We start from the raw sequence: 16,053 nt of genomic DNA, 5'->3' as shown, positions 1-16,053 counted from the left end.
GGGGCGGGGCCAGAGCATATGGAAAACCAAAATAAACAAAAGCACATGACCAAAAAACAAAAACAAATGACAGCCAACACCAGAAATGACCAGCAGGGGCACAACAGAGAAAACAGTTGTAATTATACATAGGTTGAGTCTTGTAGTCAGTACAGGTGCACTAGTGATTTAGCCTACCATCACATGACTCAGCAGATTTCACTGAAATGGGAGAGTATGAAAACACAGGGTGCCTGTCTGGACTGCCAGAGTTTAGCCCTCAGACATCTGCCATAATGGGTCCTATGGGGATAATGTGAATGTGTGTTTGTGTGTGGCGAGGGGGGCTCTGACAGTGATGCCCCCACACATATGTGAGGAACTGTCTTCAGTTGCCATCCATTTATTTTGGGCCTCTTAACTACATCACCAATCACTTCAGGAATGCTGGGAGCAGCTGTATGTGCTCTCCCCCAATCCAACTCCCTTTCCTCCAAGAGGGGGAGTGTCAGATAATGGGTATCCCCTTTTCTTCTTCCTCTGCTGATCTGAATGATGGATGGCAGTCCTCTACAGGTGCTGACCTTACCTACAGCCCCATACCCTGACCAGAAACCAGGGACCAATGGGCTCAGAAAAAATGTGTATGTGTTCCAGTCCAACAGGAACTACCTGCACAACTTCATTCAGAGTATCTTCTCCTCCATCGACCTGCGGGACCGGCAGGGGTCCACTGTAGTGGTGGGGGGCGATGGACGCTACTTCAACAAAACTGCCATCGAAGTCATTGTCCAAATGGCAGCAGCCAATGGGGTGAGTTTTTAGCAATGGCTTGGGTGGTGTGTCTGGAATTTTTTGAGTTTGAGGTAGGAATATGTTGAGTCTGATTCTACAGGATTGTGTTATTTGTGAATCATAGAGTTGTGTCACAGAGTTTCTTCACTGATAGCCTACCTATATGATGTCTCTGTAGAATGCGTGTTGTTGTGTCACTAATATCAATAGACTATCAGAGGGCACTTGCTAGATACATCACTCCACATCACTCACACCTTTCAGTACTACTTCACATTAATATAAGTGAATCCAAATGTCTTTTTCGACTGTACCACCTGACTTATCGTCATTTAATCAGTGGATTTAGGGTATCTTCCCTGAATTTTGTGAACCATTTGGCCTTGTGTTGCTTGCTGAAAAATCTAATCTAATCTCATATTGTCTAATCTAGCCTGTATTTACTGTGCAGCAGTGAGAGATTGTTGCAAACGCAGTCAAACAGAGACTAATCTCCTGAAATAGATTAGTGTATAAACCTGCTTTGTAACTGATGTGTTTCGAAGTCTTCACATACTGAAAATATAATTACTCATATGAGTTGAAGCACAAGTGGGTCAGGGGATTAAAAGTAAATTGAACATGACACCCTTCATAAATTTATCGAGTCAAATGCATCGCACAGGTGCAGGGGGCATGTTTGGGCAACTGTGTAAAACCAGCCAACTATAACTGACCTGATGACACCCTTATCAGATCACCACAGTCTCTATATTTAAGACACAGTGCACTGGTGTGAATATAACATGGTTTCTATCTGACAGTTATTCTAATGGTCAGTCAGTTGTTTACGTATCACTGTATCAAGAATAAAAAAAGTCATTAAGTATAGATTTCTGTGTATAATTATGGAGAGATTGATATCTGTGTTACAATTTGTGTTTGTATATTGAAGAAATACACATTGTGTGTTGAACTGGTATATGAGGGTGATGAAGTTCTGTTTATTCTATTTTTTATTAATTTTTCATTCATAATGAGATAATGAACAAGCAACAGATGTACCTGATTATTGGCAAATGAGTGGAATTAACTATTTACCAGTAAGCCAGTGATGCCAAACATTGATAAGTAATCAGAGGGAGGTAGAGCTGGAATTATGACAGTACCCTCCCTGTCAAGTAACCTGTCCCTTATCTTTTGTGGAACATCTGTCTTATTAGAAGGGCACACATCATGTGCAGGGTCATTTACCTAAGCTTTGCAGATACGTTGCTCCATATCCCACAGAACTGGTGCCATGATTCAAGAGATGTTTAAGATGGTACTGGGCTTGTCCAGCATCTGTTTTAAGTCATGACTGCATCTGTTTTCGATGTTCTTTGACTATGGATGATAGGATACAGTAAAATCAAATTTCATTAAAAAAATAATACTAAAGCCCATGCAGCTTTACAGGGTTTAAGTTGTTTGGCTGTACATATGTACTCAAGGTTACGACAGTCTGTCAGAACTAGGGATGGTGCCTACACACCTTTTAGCCAGCATCTCCACTCCTACAAAGCCAGTTTCACCACCAGTAGTTCTCTGTTACCTATGTTCAATAAAGGACAGCTTCCTATAAAAGAATGTACAGGGATAGAGTGCAGGATGATTTCCATATCTTTGTGACAACATCCCGCCCACGCTAACCGTCTGAAGCATCGATCTCCACCAAGAACTGCTTGGTGTGGTCAGGAAGTTTTATGTTTACTACTGAGGTGAACCACTTCAAGTGGTGGAAGGCATTGACTGTGGACTCATTCCAATAAAGTCTGATAAAGAGGCAGAGATGGCACTGAATTTTGGTAGGAACAGTCAATGGAAATTAGAGAGTCCCAGGAATGTTTCATTGGTCTTTTACCATTTTTGCCCAAGGACTTACTAACTCTGCTTTTCGCTCCTCTGTTCTCACTCTCATTTGGGCTGATCATGTATAGGAGATGTTGGTTTGATGAAACTTCTTTCTTCTATGTCAAGGCACTTCTTTGTAGTAGATGTTGTAAAACTGTTCTTACATGTGATCTTCCATGGTGGCTAAGTGGAATAGGATATCAGCAGTGTGGACAATCATGAATTGGCCCAACATCTCATGGTACCTCATTTACAAATGCCCCCAAAATGGAAGGTGTTTTAATGAAACCAAAAGGCATTACCAGGTATTAAAAATGACCCAATGTTGTGCTGAATGCTGTTTTCCACTCGTTATCCTTCGAGATCCAGATTAAGTTATATGGACCCTAGATATCAAGTTTTATTCAGATATGGGACCCTCTTAGCTCTTCAATCACCACTGGAACTAGACAGATTCAGTATCAGTAACTAGGAATAAACCTCCTTGATGTATTCCTCCATTGCATTGTCTCTGTCATGGACAATGGGTGTACACAGCCTCTTGAGGAGCTGCACTAGCAAGTGAGTGGCACATCCCAAGGACAGCGAGGAGGGAGACACATGGTTTTAACTGAATACGTTGGTAAGATTCTTATAGGCCTCTGGAATTTTTGTATGAATGAAGGTTAGCAGATGTTCAGTGCTGGTAGTTGCACAAAGTAACTGGGTACAGGTCTTCCAACAGTCTGGGGGCCAGGCTGTGATCTTTATTTCAATCCATGCAATGGAGTTGCATTGTTGGAGCCTGGGGAATCGTAGAATGACCTTATGTACTGCTGGAGCAGGAACTAGAGCTCTTCGTGATGAACTACTCTGATTGTGACGTGCATCAGACTTTGACATGAGTGATGGCACCAACCCTGTACTGGTGCATCAAAGGGTGAAATGGAGGTGTTTAATGACTAGGTGGAGTTCTTATTGATGAAGTTATCAGCAGAAGAGCTGAGTCGGTGGAAAAGGAGGCACTGCAGTGGGATGTTATAAGTGGAATGAATAGTTTTTAATACTAGAGCAGAATGAGGAATGCTTACCTCAGTTGTTGTATTCACTGGTTTGGTTGATTTATTCCTCCTTTGTCATGATGACTGAGCTGGCCTAATGGGGCCAGGGCTCTGGCTACATTGATGATGTCTCCATCACTACATAAACACAGACCTCTGCTAATCAATCCATTGCTAGTTTACCCAATTCTCTCTGTGAGGTGTGTGAATCCTCCTTTTTCGCCCTTAAGGAGATGACCAAAAAATATCAGGTGATCAGTAGACCAGCGATGCCAAATGCTGATAGGTTAAGTCAGACGGAGGTAGAGGAAGAGGCTTGACAGACATACTACAACAGTGAATTGTGTTTTGGAATGTCTCACATCTTGCTGTTGTGAGAATTTGGGTCTTGATCTAATGGTAAAGTTCTTGATCTAAAACCATTCTTGACCCATCAACCCAAACTCTTTTCACACAAACCCATTTGTGCATCAGGTGGGCCGCCTTGTGATTGGTCAGAATGGCATCATGTCAACACCTGCCGTATCTTGCATGATCAGGAAGATCAAAGCCATCGGTGGAATTCTCCTTACCGCCAGTCACAACCCCGGCGGCCCCAGTGGAGATTTTGGCATCAAGTTTAACATTGCTAATGGAGGTATGAGGGACAGCTATGTGGATTCTGGGAAAGAAGGGAAGAGATGTCAACTGTGACTATAGAGTCCTTTGACATAGCATTTCATTTATTTAGAGAACACATTGACTCACTAACATTGTTCCTGTCCTATTCTGTGTCTCATTTTTAGGTCCAGCACCAGTGGCTGTCACAAACAAAATCTTCCAGATAAGCAGGACCATTGAGGAGTATGCTATATGCCCTGACCTCAGAGTGGACCTAACAACCCTTGGCAAGCAAATATTTGACCTGGAAAACAAGTTTAAACCCTTTACAGGTGAGGATGTTTTTCCACAAGCATCTGTGTAACTTCATGCCCATAACTCCTCAGTGCAGAAAAACACAAGCAGATGTAACACGCATGTTAAATATGTAATTCATAATGATAACAGCAATAATAATGTTAAAGCTTTAGAGAATAATCAAATTATGTTGTAAAACACTGAAACCATGATTAATTTTGCACGATCCATTGAAACCATAGGCTGGGCTCTTAGTCTCACTGTTCTGTTTCAGTGGAGATTGTGGACTCAGTGGAGGCCTATGCCAATGTGCTTAGGAACATCTTTGACTTTGCTGTGCTGAAGGAACTGCTCTCTGGCCCGAACCACATAACCGTCCGCTTAGATGCCATGCATGGAGGTACAAACTCGTCTTCTCCTTTGTCAGTAATGGAGATCGGTAATTCATTAATTAATTCAGTAATTCATTCATAATCCATTGAAATAAGTCTGAATAACTGTTCACCCACTCTATGGTTATACAGGATAAATTGTGTAACATTTATATAATCAGTGAATTTGTGATATTAATAGTTGTAAAAAGCCTGATTCATGGTTCAGTGCGCAACACCTCAAAAACAGGCTTCTAATTCATTGGAGTGATTGAAATAGCAGCGTCATAAAACTTCATTATGCCGCACTGATTTATTCATGCAGCAATTTCATCAAAGAGAACAAAAACCTGAACGTTGAATTGATTTCAGCCTGACAGCCTGGCTGAATCAAAATTGCTTAGCTTGCAAAGCAACAGAAAGACTAATGGACTTTGTCATAAAGTCTTCCTGAAGTTATTTTTGAAGAATTAACATACAGTCATGGTTTCAGCTGTTGAGAGGAGTTAGATAGGGTACAGAGCTTGGAGACAAGAGACTGACTGCCTCCCTCTTAACTGGAAGATTATGGTCTTTGTTAGTGTATTAATACAAATTGTCTATAATAACATTCACAAAGAGGAAGGTTAGGGTCTTTTCCTATGATGTCAAATTGCAAGAATTCTCAAAGTGTGTGGCATTTCAATGCGACTGCATATTCAATACTCCACTCTTAAGCTTAAAATTACACAAGCCAAGCATTGTCTCTGTCTTCTGGCTCTTCTTCTGAGGATTTAGGAAAGTGAAGTGGGAACATTAGTATCCAGATTATATCAACAGGGAGCCTACATGAGGGAGAAATTCACTAATTTACAAATAAATATAGCAAGTTAGCACTGGGGTCAAACCTAAAACCCATAGTAGGGTCTGTTCTTTCTGTTGTCTGTTAAATCAGTGTAACCATATCACCACCTAAACTTGAATGCACTGGTGAGGTTTTCTGAATTTAAGTGCTACAATTACCCAAGGAATGAACGTTGTGTGCAGCTGTTACGTGTAATCTTAATCAACTTGGCAGTAACATGGTACAGACTTTTGAATATTTAAGTGGCATTCAGTTTGTCCAATAAAGTTTGTTCATGACTTTTATATTCTGTTGGCCTATGTCTATTCCACAGTTGTTGGTCCATATGTGAAAAGGATACTGTGTGAGGAGCTGGGCTGTCCTGCCAACTCAGCCATTAACTGTGTCCCTCAGGAGGATTTTGGGGGCCACCATCCTGATCCAAACCTGACTTATGCCTCCGACCTGGTTGACACCATGAGGAGTGGCCAGTATGATTTTGGAGCTGCCTTTGATGGTGATGGTGTAAGCACTGTCTACCAAATGCTGACTTCAAGCTGCACCCATGGCTGACGGTTCTCTATAAGCCTGACATTAGTTTTATGTTGTTTAAGTTTAATGTTTCTCCATAAGCTTTACATTATTCTTGTATTCAGACAAAAACAATGCAGAATGTCTGTTCTACTTATTTTGACTTGTGCCTAAAAATCTTGACAGTATTTGTTAGAATGACTGTTGACCAAAATTGATGAAAACTTGAGTCAAAGGCAATGGAATCTACTTTTACACTCTTATCAGTTGCTTCTCAATGTGGCTTCCTTTTCAGTTATGTTCTTCTTTCTTATGTGTCTCTAGATGAACTTTCCTAAGTTCAGGACAAGATATGTCTTTGTCACAATCTGCTGAATCTCCTTGTCCCATTCTCCAGGACCGTAGTATGATACTGGGGAGGCATGGCTTTTTCGTCAACCCTTCAGACTCTGTCGCTGTCATTGCTGCAAATGTCTTCTGCATTCCGTACTTCCAGGTTTCAGGAGTTAGAGGGTTTGCAAGAAGTATGCCTACCAGCAGAGCGCTTGACCAGTAAAGTGTCACTTTCATTTATCTGCCTAAAGACTGGGGGTGTGGTGGTTTTTTGTACAGAAACTGGAAACTGTGATTCTATAGGCCTCAATTTGGTTTGCGGTATGTGTCTAGTGAAATGTGGATTTTTTTGTTATTTTAAGTTTTTTGTTTTTTTTTACCTCAACTCTTGTAAGTGAAGTTTTTTTTTCTTTTATCCATGGTGCTTTAATGGATAATACAAGCCACATAACTCCACTGAGGACATATATAAACTGAATATTTACTTTAAAATGTGATATTTCATCTGTCAGACACCTTTTGATGACAGTAAGTCCTCTGATGTTCCAATATAAGATATGTAACTTTTGAGCATACCTTTAGAAATAGAATGATTCCATAAACTGTGAACCTGTAAGACCCTGCTTGTAGATTCTATAGCATAAGTGTAGGTAAATGTAGTTCTAAGAATCCTTTAAGCAACAGAATGATTCTAATGTGTGTTCAGAAATATTATCGCATGGTGACACAGCCAAAGGCTCAAGCACAACCTGTTCTCTTCTCTGGGAGTTTTTGGGTTAATTCAAGCGAGAGTTAAACCCATGACAATACATATGTTTCTGCATCATTTTCTGTTATCTAAAGCGTAGCCAGAGCCACCAAAATCCAAATGTATGAGACACCAACTGGATGGAATTTTTTTGGGAACCTGATGGATGCTGGCTGGCTTTCCCTATGTGGAGAAGAGAGTTTTGGCACAGGTAGTGAATGAGCGGTTGAAGAAAACTCTGGATCTCCATGTGTGCTTGTGTTCACATTCACTGCATTTTGCCCCATACAGTCTCTCCAAATCTCATTTTCAGGTTCAGACCACATTCGTGAGAAGGATGGACTTTGGGCTGTTCTTGCATGGCTTTCCATCATGGCCACTAGGAGGCAGAGTGTTGAGGAGATAATGATCGACCATTGGCAAACATATGGTAGGAACTTCTTCACAAGGTGAGAAACTTGAAAAATGTCAGTATGATGGAAGGCCTTAACTTTTGCCAGATTTGTTTACTGCATTGAGAGACATTTTGAACTGTAAAAAGACAGGATTATGATTCACTGAAGTTAAAGTTATCAACCTAACAGTAGTTTAATGCGAGACATAATCAGTCACTTTCCTCACCCCTTAACCTTTGATGTCTCCCAATATCTGTCTACCTGTTGCACACCCCCCCCCCATCATAACGACTTCCACCATATGTATTTGTCAAATCAACCAATGTTAGTTGTTGTTTCTGTTTTTCAATGTTTTTCAGGTATGACTATGATGAGGTGAATGCCCACACAGCAGTGGAGATGATGCGACATATTGAAGCAATGATTTTAGGTAAGGCGTTTATTGGACAGAGGTTCATAGTTGGGGAGAAGACCTACCAAGTGGAAAAAACAGACAACTTTGAGTACAGTGACCCAGTGGATGGAAGCGTTTCAAGAAACCAGGTGAGGGTCCTCGGCTATTACTACACAGATTATCCTATGCTAAACTCTTGTGATAATGTTTTTTCTCATCCCTCAGGGAGGAGTGGTGTGCCTTACCGCACATAGTTTTGTACATGTAAAGTGTCAATCAGTATCTTTTAAGATATGTCCTCTTTATTTCACAGGGTCTGAGAATAATGTTTTCAGATGGCTCTCGAATCATTTATCGTCTTAGTGGTACTGGAAGTTCTGGGGCAACAGTTCGGCTCTACGTTGACAGCTATGAGAGAGACCCACAAAATATATTTCAGGACCCACAGGTGTGTCAAACTGTTTTACGTAACAGAAAAAATTGGAAGTATATATTTTTTATGCCATGCACAGCACAGCTTATTGGTACTCAACATCACTGAGCTGAGTTTTCAGAAACTGCCATAACATATTGCGACTGATTTAAATGTTTATTGATTATTTTGGGGCAGGTGATGCTGGCTGGGCTGGTCACTATCGCTCTGAAAATCTCACAACTTCATGAGAGGACAGGAAGGAGTGGTCCAACAGTCATCGCATGATATCACTATAAAGTTCCCCAGTTTCTAATAAAATGGGGCTTCTCACCAAAAAGAAAGAAAGAAAAAAATATATATATATGAAGGCAATTCTATGTTGATCACAGCAAACCATGGGTATCCTAGAACAGACCGTCTACCAAGCTAAAGCACATTTAATCTTAATTCATGTTCATAAAGCTCTTGTTTGCCCTGTTGTTGTTCTTCACAGTGATCACACACACACACACCTCTGTATTACAGCATTCACTTAAAAACTGTTTCAAGATGTCTTATCTGCAGCTAATTGGGAGTTCTGAAGTGGAGATCAGGGGGGTATTCCAGAAAGCGGGATCAGTGAAAACTCAGAGTAAGTAGTAAACCGCCTAATAGAAGAGCCCTATGGCTTCATTCTCCTAGCAAAACAAACAAACAAACAAAAAACCTATCCAGGGTGTTTCCCTGCCTTTCGCCCAATGAACGCTGGGATTGGCTCCAGCACCCTCTGCAACCCTAATTAGGATAAGCAGCTTTGAAAATGAGTGAGTGAGTGAGTGAAGAATTCAACTGTGTTACTCTGGTGGTGCAGCCTGTCTGTGGTCAGCGTGAAACCCCTCTCTTCCCCTAATCCAGATTACAGATTTGGATAATATTGTTTTATGTGTCAGTGTTTGTTTTTTGTTTTTTTTTTGTCTGTAAAAGAGTATTACTTAAGAGTTACTAAAGTGTTCTACAAAAAATGTAATTATTTTTTGGTTTTGGTGTCTCAGAGATCCAAGCACATTCAATTATCATATTCATCAGAACTATTCAAATGGAAATCTTTGCACTTTGGATGGAGAAATGAAGTGGCAGAATCACTGTTGTACAATAACTACTGAGTGAGATTTCCAGTTTCAATCATACCCTAATAGTCAGTGATGAAGGATGTCTTTGAAATCATTTAGAGTTCACTAAGCTTTCGCTCTTGCTGTGACAATCAACTAAGGAAACCCAAACGCAGAACACAACTCTGGTTGGAATGAAGGAGGGTTTATTGACAGGTTGTAGGATGGAAATGGAAACAGGCAGAGGAAATGCAGGTGGCTAGCAAGGATGCGGATGATGAGCAAGGTTGTAGAGTGGCGAAGTGAGCGAGGCGGAGTAGAGGGACTAAGGAGACGGAGCTGGAGGTTGACAGGCCGGCGAAAGGCACACTGGATGTGCGGAGTGGCTCGGAGGTGATCCTTTCGAGAGAGAAATGGGCAGATAAATACTGATATGCAAAATATCAAACCAATGGAATACAAAGAGAGACCAAGAAGTGAGTTCTACCACACAGGCTGAAACAACGATCTGGCGACGAGTGGATGAAACACCAGGGTTTAAATACCATGATGTGATGAGGTGACTGATCACAGGTGTGTAGGCAATCTGGAAGTGAAGAGAGACCACGCCCACAACACACACGCACAACAGAGAAGACAAACCAACAGGGGGAGCACAGGGAAAAGGAAACACTAGAAACATAAGGAACAGACTGACAAAATAGCCTTAACCATGACAGTACCCCCCCCTCAATGAGAGCCTCCAGGCGAACCGCCAGGTTTGTGCGGATGGCTACGATGGAAGTCTCTAATGAGTGAGGGGTCCAAAATGAGGCGACGCGGAACCCATGAACGCTCCTCAGGACCATACCCTTCCCAATCCACAAGATATTGTAGGCCACGGCCACGGCGCCGCACATCCAATAAACATCTGACTGTGTAGGCAGGGTGGTCGTCGATGACGCGGGCGGGTGGGGGGGGTCGGCCGGAGGGCACAACGGGCTGGTGGAGACTGGTTTCAATTGGGAGACATGGAATGTGGGATGAATCTTCATGGAACGAGGTAGCTTGAGTCTGACGGCGGTAGGGTTGATGATACTTTCTATTTCAAAGGGACCAATGTAGCGGGGTGAGAGTTTCTTGGAATCTGTTCTTAATGGAATATCTTTAGATGACAGCCAAACATGCTGACCAGGTTGATAAGCAGGTGCAGGGGTCCGGTGGCGATCCGCGATGTCCTTATTGCGTTCTATAGAGCGGGACAGAGCTGAACGGGCATTCCTCCAGATCTTACGGCAACGGCGAAGATGAGCCTGGACTGATGGAACGGCGATCTCGTCCTCCTGGGAGGGAAACAGGGGAGGTTGATAGCCTAGGGAACATTCAAAGGGAGACATACCAATAGCAGAGCTGATCATCGAGTTGTGAGCATATTCAATCCATGCCAGGTGAGAGCTCCAGGAGGATGGATTTTGGATTGAGACGCAGCGGAGGGCCGCTTCTAGGTCCTGATTGGCTCTTTCAGTCTGTCCGTTCGTTTGTGGGTGGAAACCAGATGACAAGCTCACAGAAGCTCCAAGGGCCTTGCAGAAGGCTCTCCAAACCTGGGAGATGAATTGTGGTCCTCGATCTGACACAATATCCGACGGGATGCCATGTAAGCGAAAAACATTACGAACCAGAAGATCTGCAGTCTCTCGGGCAGTTGGGAGCTTAGGAAGGGCCACGAAATGAACAGCTTTAGAGAACCGGTCCACTATAGTAAGGATTACCGTGTTACCCTGAGAAGGTGGCAGACCCGTGACAAAATCTAACGCAATATGGGACCAAGGGCGACTGGGGACAGGCAGAGGGCGAAGCAATCCAGCCGGTGGACGGTGGGAAGTCTTACCTCGAGAACACACAGTGCAAGCAGCAACATAAGAGCGGACATCTGCATCCATGGTGGGCCACCAGAAACTACGTTTAAGGATCGACAGAGTGCGACCAACCCCTGGATGGCAGGCAAAACGGGAAGCATGCCCCCACTGAAGCACCTGGGAACGAACAGAGTTAGGTACAAAGAGACAATCAGGGGGACCGGTACCTGGGTCTGGTTGATTTCGTTGGGCCTCCCTTACAACAGACTCAACCTGCCACAAAACAGCCGCCACAACACATGAAGGTGGAAGGATGGTGTCAGGATTGGAAGGAACCTCTTCTAGGCAGAGCTGGCGTGAGAGAGCATCTGGTTTGATGTTCTTGGAACCTGGGCGATAAGTGAGGATGAAGTTGAATCGACCAAAAAACAATGCCCAACGGGCTTGACGTGAATTGAGGCGCTTGGCTGTCTGAATGTAAGCTAAGTTCTTATGGTCTGTCCATACAATAAAAGGCTGCTCTGCTCCCTCAAGCCAGTGTCTCCACTCTTCCAAAGCAAGTTTAACAGCCAGTAACTCCCTATTACCCACATCATAATTACGTTCGGCAGGGGACAAGCGACGAGAGAAAAAAGCACAAGGATGGAGTTTCTGATCTGGGGCAGCACGTTGGGAAAGAACGGCACCCACTCCAGTGTCCGAGGCATCAACCTCAACAACGAATTGGCGAGAAGGATCCGGTTGAACCAACACAGGTGCAGAGGTGAAGCGTTGCTTGAGTTCGGAGAATGCTTGGTCTGCCTCAGGAGTCCAGGTAAATGGCACAGAGGATGAAGTGAGCTGGGTGAGTGGTGCTGCAACCCGACTATAATCCCTAATAAAACGACGATAGAAATTGGCGAACCCAAGAAATCTCTGCAGCTGCTTAAGAGAAGTTGGTTTCGGCCATTCTGCTACTGCTTGAACCTTTACAGGATCCGTCTTCACTTGCCCACTCGCAACAATGTAACCTAAAAAACTTACAGAATCAACGTGAAACTCACATTTCTCTGCCTTAATAAACAATTTATTCTCCAATAATCTTCGCAGCACTTGACGGACATGCAGAGTATGTTCCTTGAGACTGCGGGAAAAAATGAGAATATCATCAAGATAAACAAACACAAAACGATTGAGAAAATCACGGAGAACATCATTAACAAGGGCCTGAAAAACTGCGGGGGCGTTCGTTAGACCGAACGGCATAACTAGATACTCAAAGTGACCAAGAGGGGTGTTAAAAGCCGTTTTCCATTCGTCTCCCTCCCGAATCCGCACCAGATGATAGGCATTTCTCAAATCCAATTTAGAAAAAACCGTGGCTCCATGTAACAGCTCGAAAGCCGAATTAATCAAAGGTAGAGGGTACTTGTTCTTTACGGTAATACTGTTTAACCCACGGTAATCAATGCACGGACGAAGTGAGTTATCTTTCTTAGATACGAAAAAAAACCCAGCGCCAACAGGGGAGGAAGATGGACGAATAATGCCAGCAGAGAGCGACTCATTAATATACTTCTCCATTGCCTCACGTTCGGGACGAGACAGGTTGTATAATCGACTGGTGGGCAACGGAGCTCCAGGCAGCAGGTCAATCGCACAGTCGTATGGTCGATGGGGAGGCAGAGAAAGGGCTCGCTCCTTACTAAAAGCCTCACCCAAATCGTGGTAAACGGGGGGAACTGAAGACAAATCAGGAGGTTCCATCATGACTGAGGAAGCTGGGGCATCAACGGGAGAGTGAGCGGACTGCAGGCATGTAGAATGGCAAAAAGGGCTCCAGCTAATTACTTTACCTGTGGACCAGTCGATATGGGGATTATGACGAGCCAACCAAGACTGACCGAGCACCACAGGAGCGTGCGGAGAGGAGATGAGATGAAATTGAATTTGCTCGCGATGGTTGCCAGAGAGAATGAGAAGCAAAGGTTTGGTTCGGTGGGTAACGCGGGCAAGGAGTCGGCCATCCAGAGCATTGGCATTTAAAGGCTGATCCAAGGGTTCCATGGCAATACCTGCTTGCAAGGCCAGAGTTGCATCTAAAAAACTCTCGTCCGCCCCGGAATCCACCAGTGCGAGGAGCGAAATAGACTGTTGTTTCCAACACAGACTGACTTTAAATTGCAACCTTGAACGAGGAGAGATAGGGGTTGTTTTTCGGCTCACCAGCACCCCCACTGCGACTGATGAGCCCTTTATTTTGGCCGAATTGGGCAGGCAGCAACAAGATGACCGGTCTGACCACAATAAAGGCACTCACCAGACTTCATTCTTCGCAGGCGTTCAGCGGGGGAGAGATGAGCTCGTCCTAACTGCATGGGTTCTTCGTCCGTGGAAGCTGGGGGATCAGGGAGAGAAGCTGCTTGGGACGAAGAAGAAATCACAGGGCGGTATCCAAGAGCGAAAGAGGGAGGAGTTGAAAGACGACTGGCTTTCTCTCTGCGACGTTCACGAAGGCGATTATCCAATCGCGTAGCCAGAGCGATCAAGCAGTCCAGGCTGTTAGTCTCGTCCCTGGCGGCCAACTCATCCTTAACTTTATCGCTGAGGCCATTCAGAAACACCCCCTGGAGCGACGAGTCATTCCAACCAGAATCCGCTGCTAGGATTCGGAATTCCACCGAGTACTCAGCGACGCTCCGAGAACCCTGACGGAGATTTAGCAGGCGTTTGGCAGCGTCGTTACCTTGGACTGGATGATCGAATACCCTCTTCATTTCCGCGATGAAATTAGGATAAGAGGAACTAATGGTGGGTTGGTTCTCAAAAACGGCCGTAGCCCAATCTAGGGCGCTACCCCTGAGCAAGCCCATTATATAAGTGACTCTGGACCGATCGGAGGAGAAGGTGGATGGTTGCTGTTCGAATACCAAAGTACACTGTAGGAGGAACGCTCTGCATTTACCCAGGTCTCCAGAATAAGGTGCTGGCTCCGGTAGATGAGGCTCTCTAGACCGCGGAGACGGAGCAACCACGGGAGTGGATTGAGTTGGCTGGGGTTCTGGAGCAGGCGGAGGAAGTCTCGAGGAAACTACTTCGAGCTGATGGCTGATCTGTGAAACTTGGGCCGACAGCCTCTGGAGGGTCTCTATAACTTCACGGAGTTTTTGATCATGCTGTCCAACTAAGACTCCTTGCCTGGCGATGGCTTGTTGAAGCGAGTCTGCGCCTGCTGGGTTCATCGTGGCCAGATCGTTCTGTGACAATCAACTAAGGAAACCCAAACGCAGAACACAACTCTGGTTGGAATGAAGGAGGGTTTATTGACAGGTTGTAGGATGGAAATGGAAACAGGCAGAGGAAATGCAGGTGGCTAGCAAGGATGCGGATGATGAGCAAGGTTGTAGAGTGGCGAAGTGAGCGAGGCGGAGTAGAGGGACTAAGGAGACGGAGCTGGAGGTTGACAGGCCGGCGAAAGGCACACTGGATGTGCGGAGTGGCTCGGAGGTGATCCTTTCGAGAGAGAAATGGGCAGATAAATACTGATATGCAAAATATCAAACCAATGGAATACAAAGAGAGACCAAGAAGCGAGTTCTACCACACAGGCTGAAACAACGATCTGGCGACGAGTGGATGAAACACCAGGGTTTAAATACCATGATGTGATGAGGTGACTGATCACAGGTGTGTAGGCAATCTGGAAGTGAAGAGAGACCACGCCCACAACACACACGCACAACAGAGAAGACAAACCAACAGGGGGAGCACAGGGAAAAGGAAACACTAGAAACATAAGGAACAGACTGACAAAATAGCCTTAACCATGACACTTGCTACCAGATTTCCATAAGCTTGATGATTCTGATTAGAGCATTTTGTCTGTGTCGAAAGTTTTACATAAGCAAAGGTGTTAGGATAATAAACGCATCCTTACAATAAATGGAAGCCAGTGCTTTTTTTTGTTTGTTTGTTTTTTTTTCTTTGTTTTGTTTGCTTTTTAGGATCCATTTTAATAACTGTTCAAATCTGCAGATTTAAAATAAGTTGGAATCCAGTGGTTTGCAGTTTCACTTTGAGGATGTTTTGTGAGATTCCCAAACACCTCAGTGACCTTGGAGAAGAGTTACTTCTTTTATGGTATACATGGGGCAACTACTTTGGATGGACATGCACTGTAAGACTGGATGAATATTGAAGGTCAAACACAGATATAGTATGGAAAATAGGAGCATACAAAGGTTAGAAATACAAAAGACCATGGATGAATTAACAGATCAATTGTGATACATGCTTCTAAAATGAATTGTTTTTAGAGGCAAAGGCTTCTTAGTTGTCCTGGGCTCCAACTCAAGTGTTTCTGTGGTCCTAAGAGGCAACAGCCACTGATTTAACCGGCACTTCAGAGGCCTCTAAGGAACAATAGAAACAATGGTGATTATGAATCATTGTTCATAAGAGCTTTTGAATGCAATTACAAAAGCAGATCAACTTGGCAGCATATTTACACATTTTATACCAAAACAGGAAAGCAAGCCTCAGAATTCAAGACAGG

At 43.9% G+C, this 16,053-nt stretch overlaps 1 protein-coding gene across 1 annotated transcript; it reads left to right on the top strand.

Moving 5' to 3' along the window:
* Positions 1-534: 534 nt before the first annotated feature.
* LOC115812290 (phosphoglucomutase-1-like) lies at positions 535-8,878 on the top strand. The gene is made up of 11 exons (XM_030774775.1): positions 535-792; positions 4,161-4,323; positions 4,472-4,618; positions 4,858-4,983; positions 6,112-6,302; positions 6,706-6,860; positions 7,485-7,600; positions 7,703-7,838; positions 8,144-8,327; positions 8,492-8,626; positions 8,789-8,878. The coding sequence occupies exons 1-11, from the start codon at positions 535-537 to the stop codon at positions 8,876-8,878; spliced, it is 1,701 nt and encodes a 566-aa protein (XP_030630635.1).
* The last annotated feature ends 7,175 nt before the right edge of the window (positions 8,879-16,053 follow it).

Source organism: Chanos chanos, chromosome 5 (assembly GCF_902362185.1).
Source record: "Chanos chanos chromosome 5, fChaCha1.1, whole genome shotgun sequence".
Taxonomy (NCBI): Eukaryota; Metazoa; Chordata; class Actinopteri; order Gonorynchiformes; family Chanidae; genus Chanos; species Chanos chanos.
The sequence above is the reverse complement of the archived record's forward strand: the minus strand, read 5'-3'. Positions and strand labels throughout refer to the sequence as shown.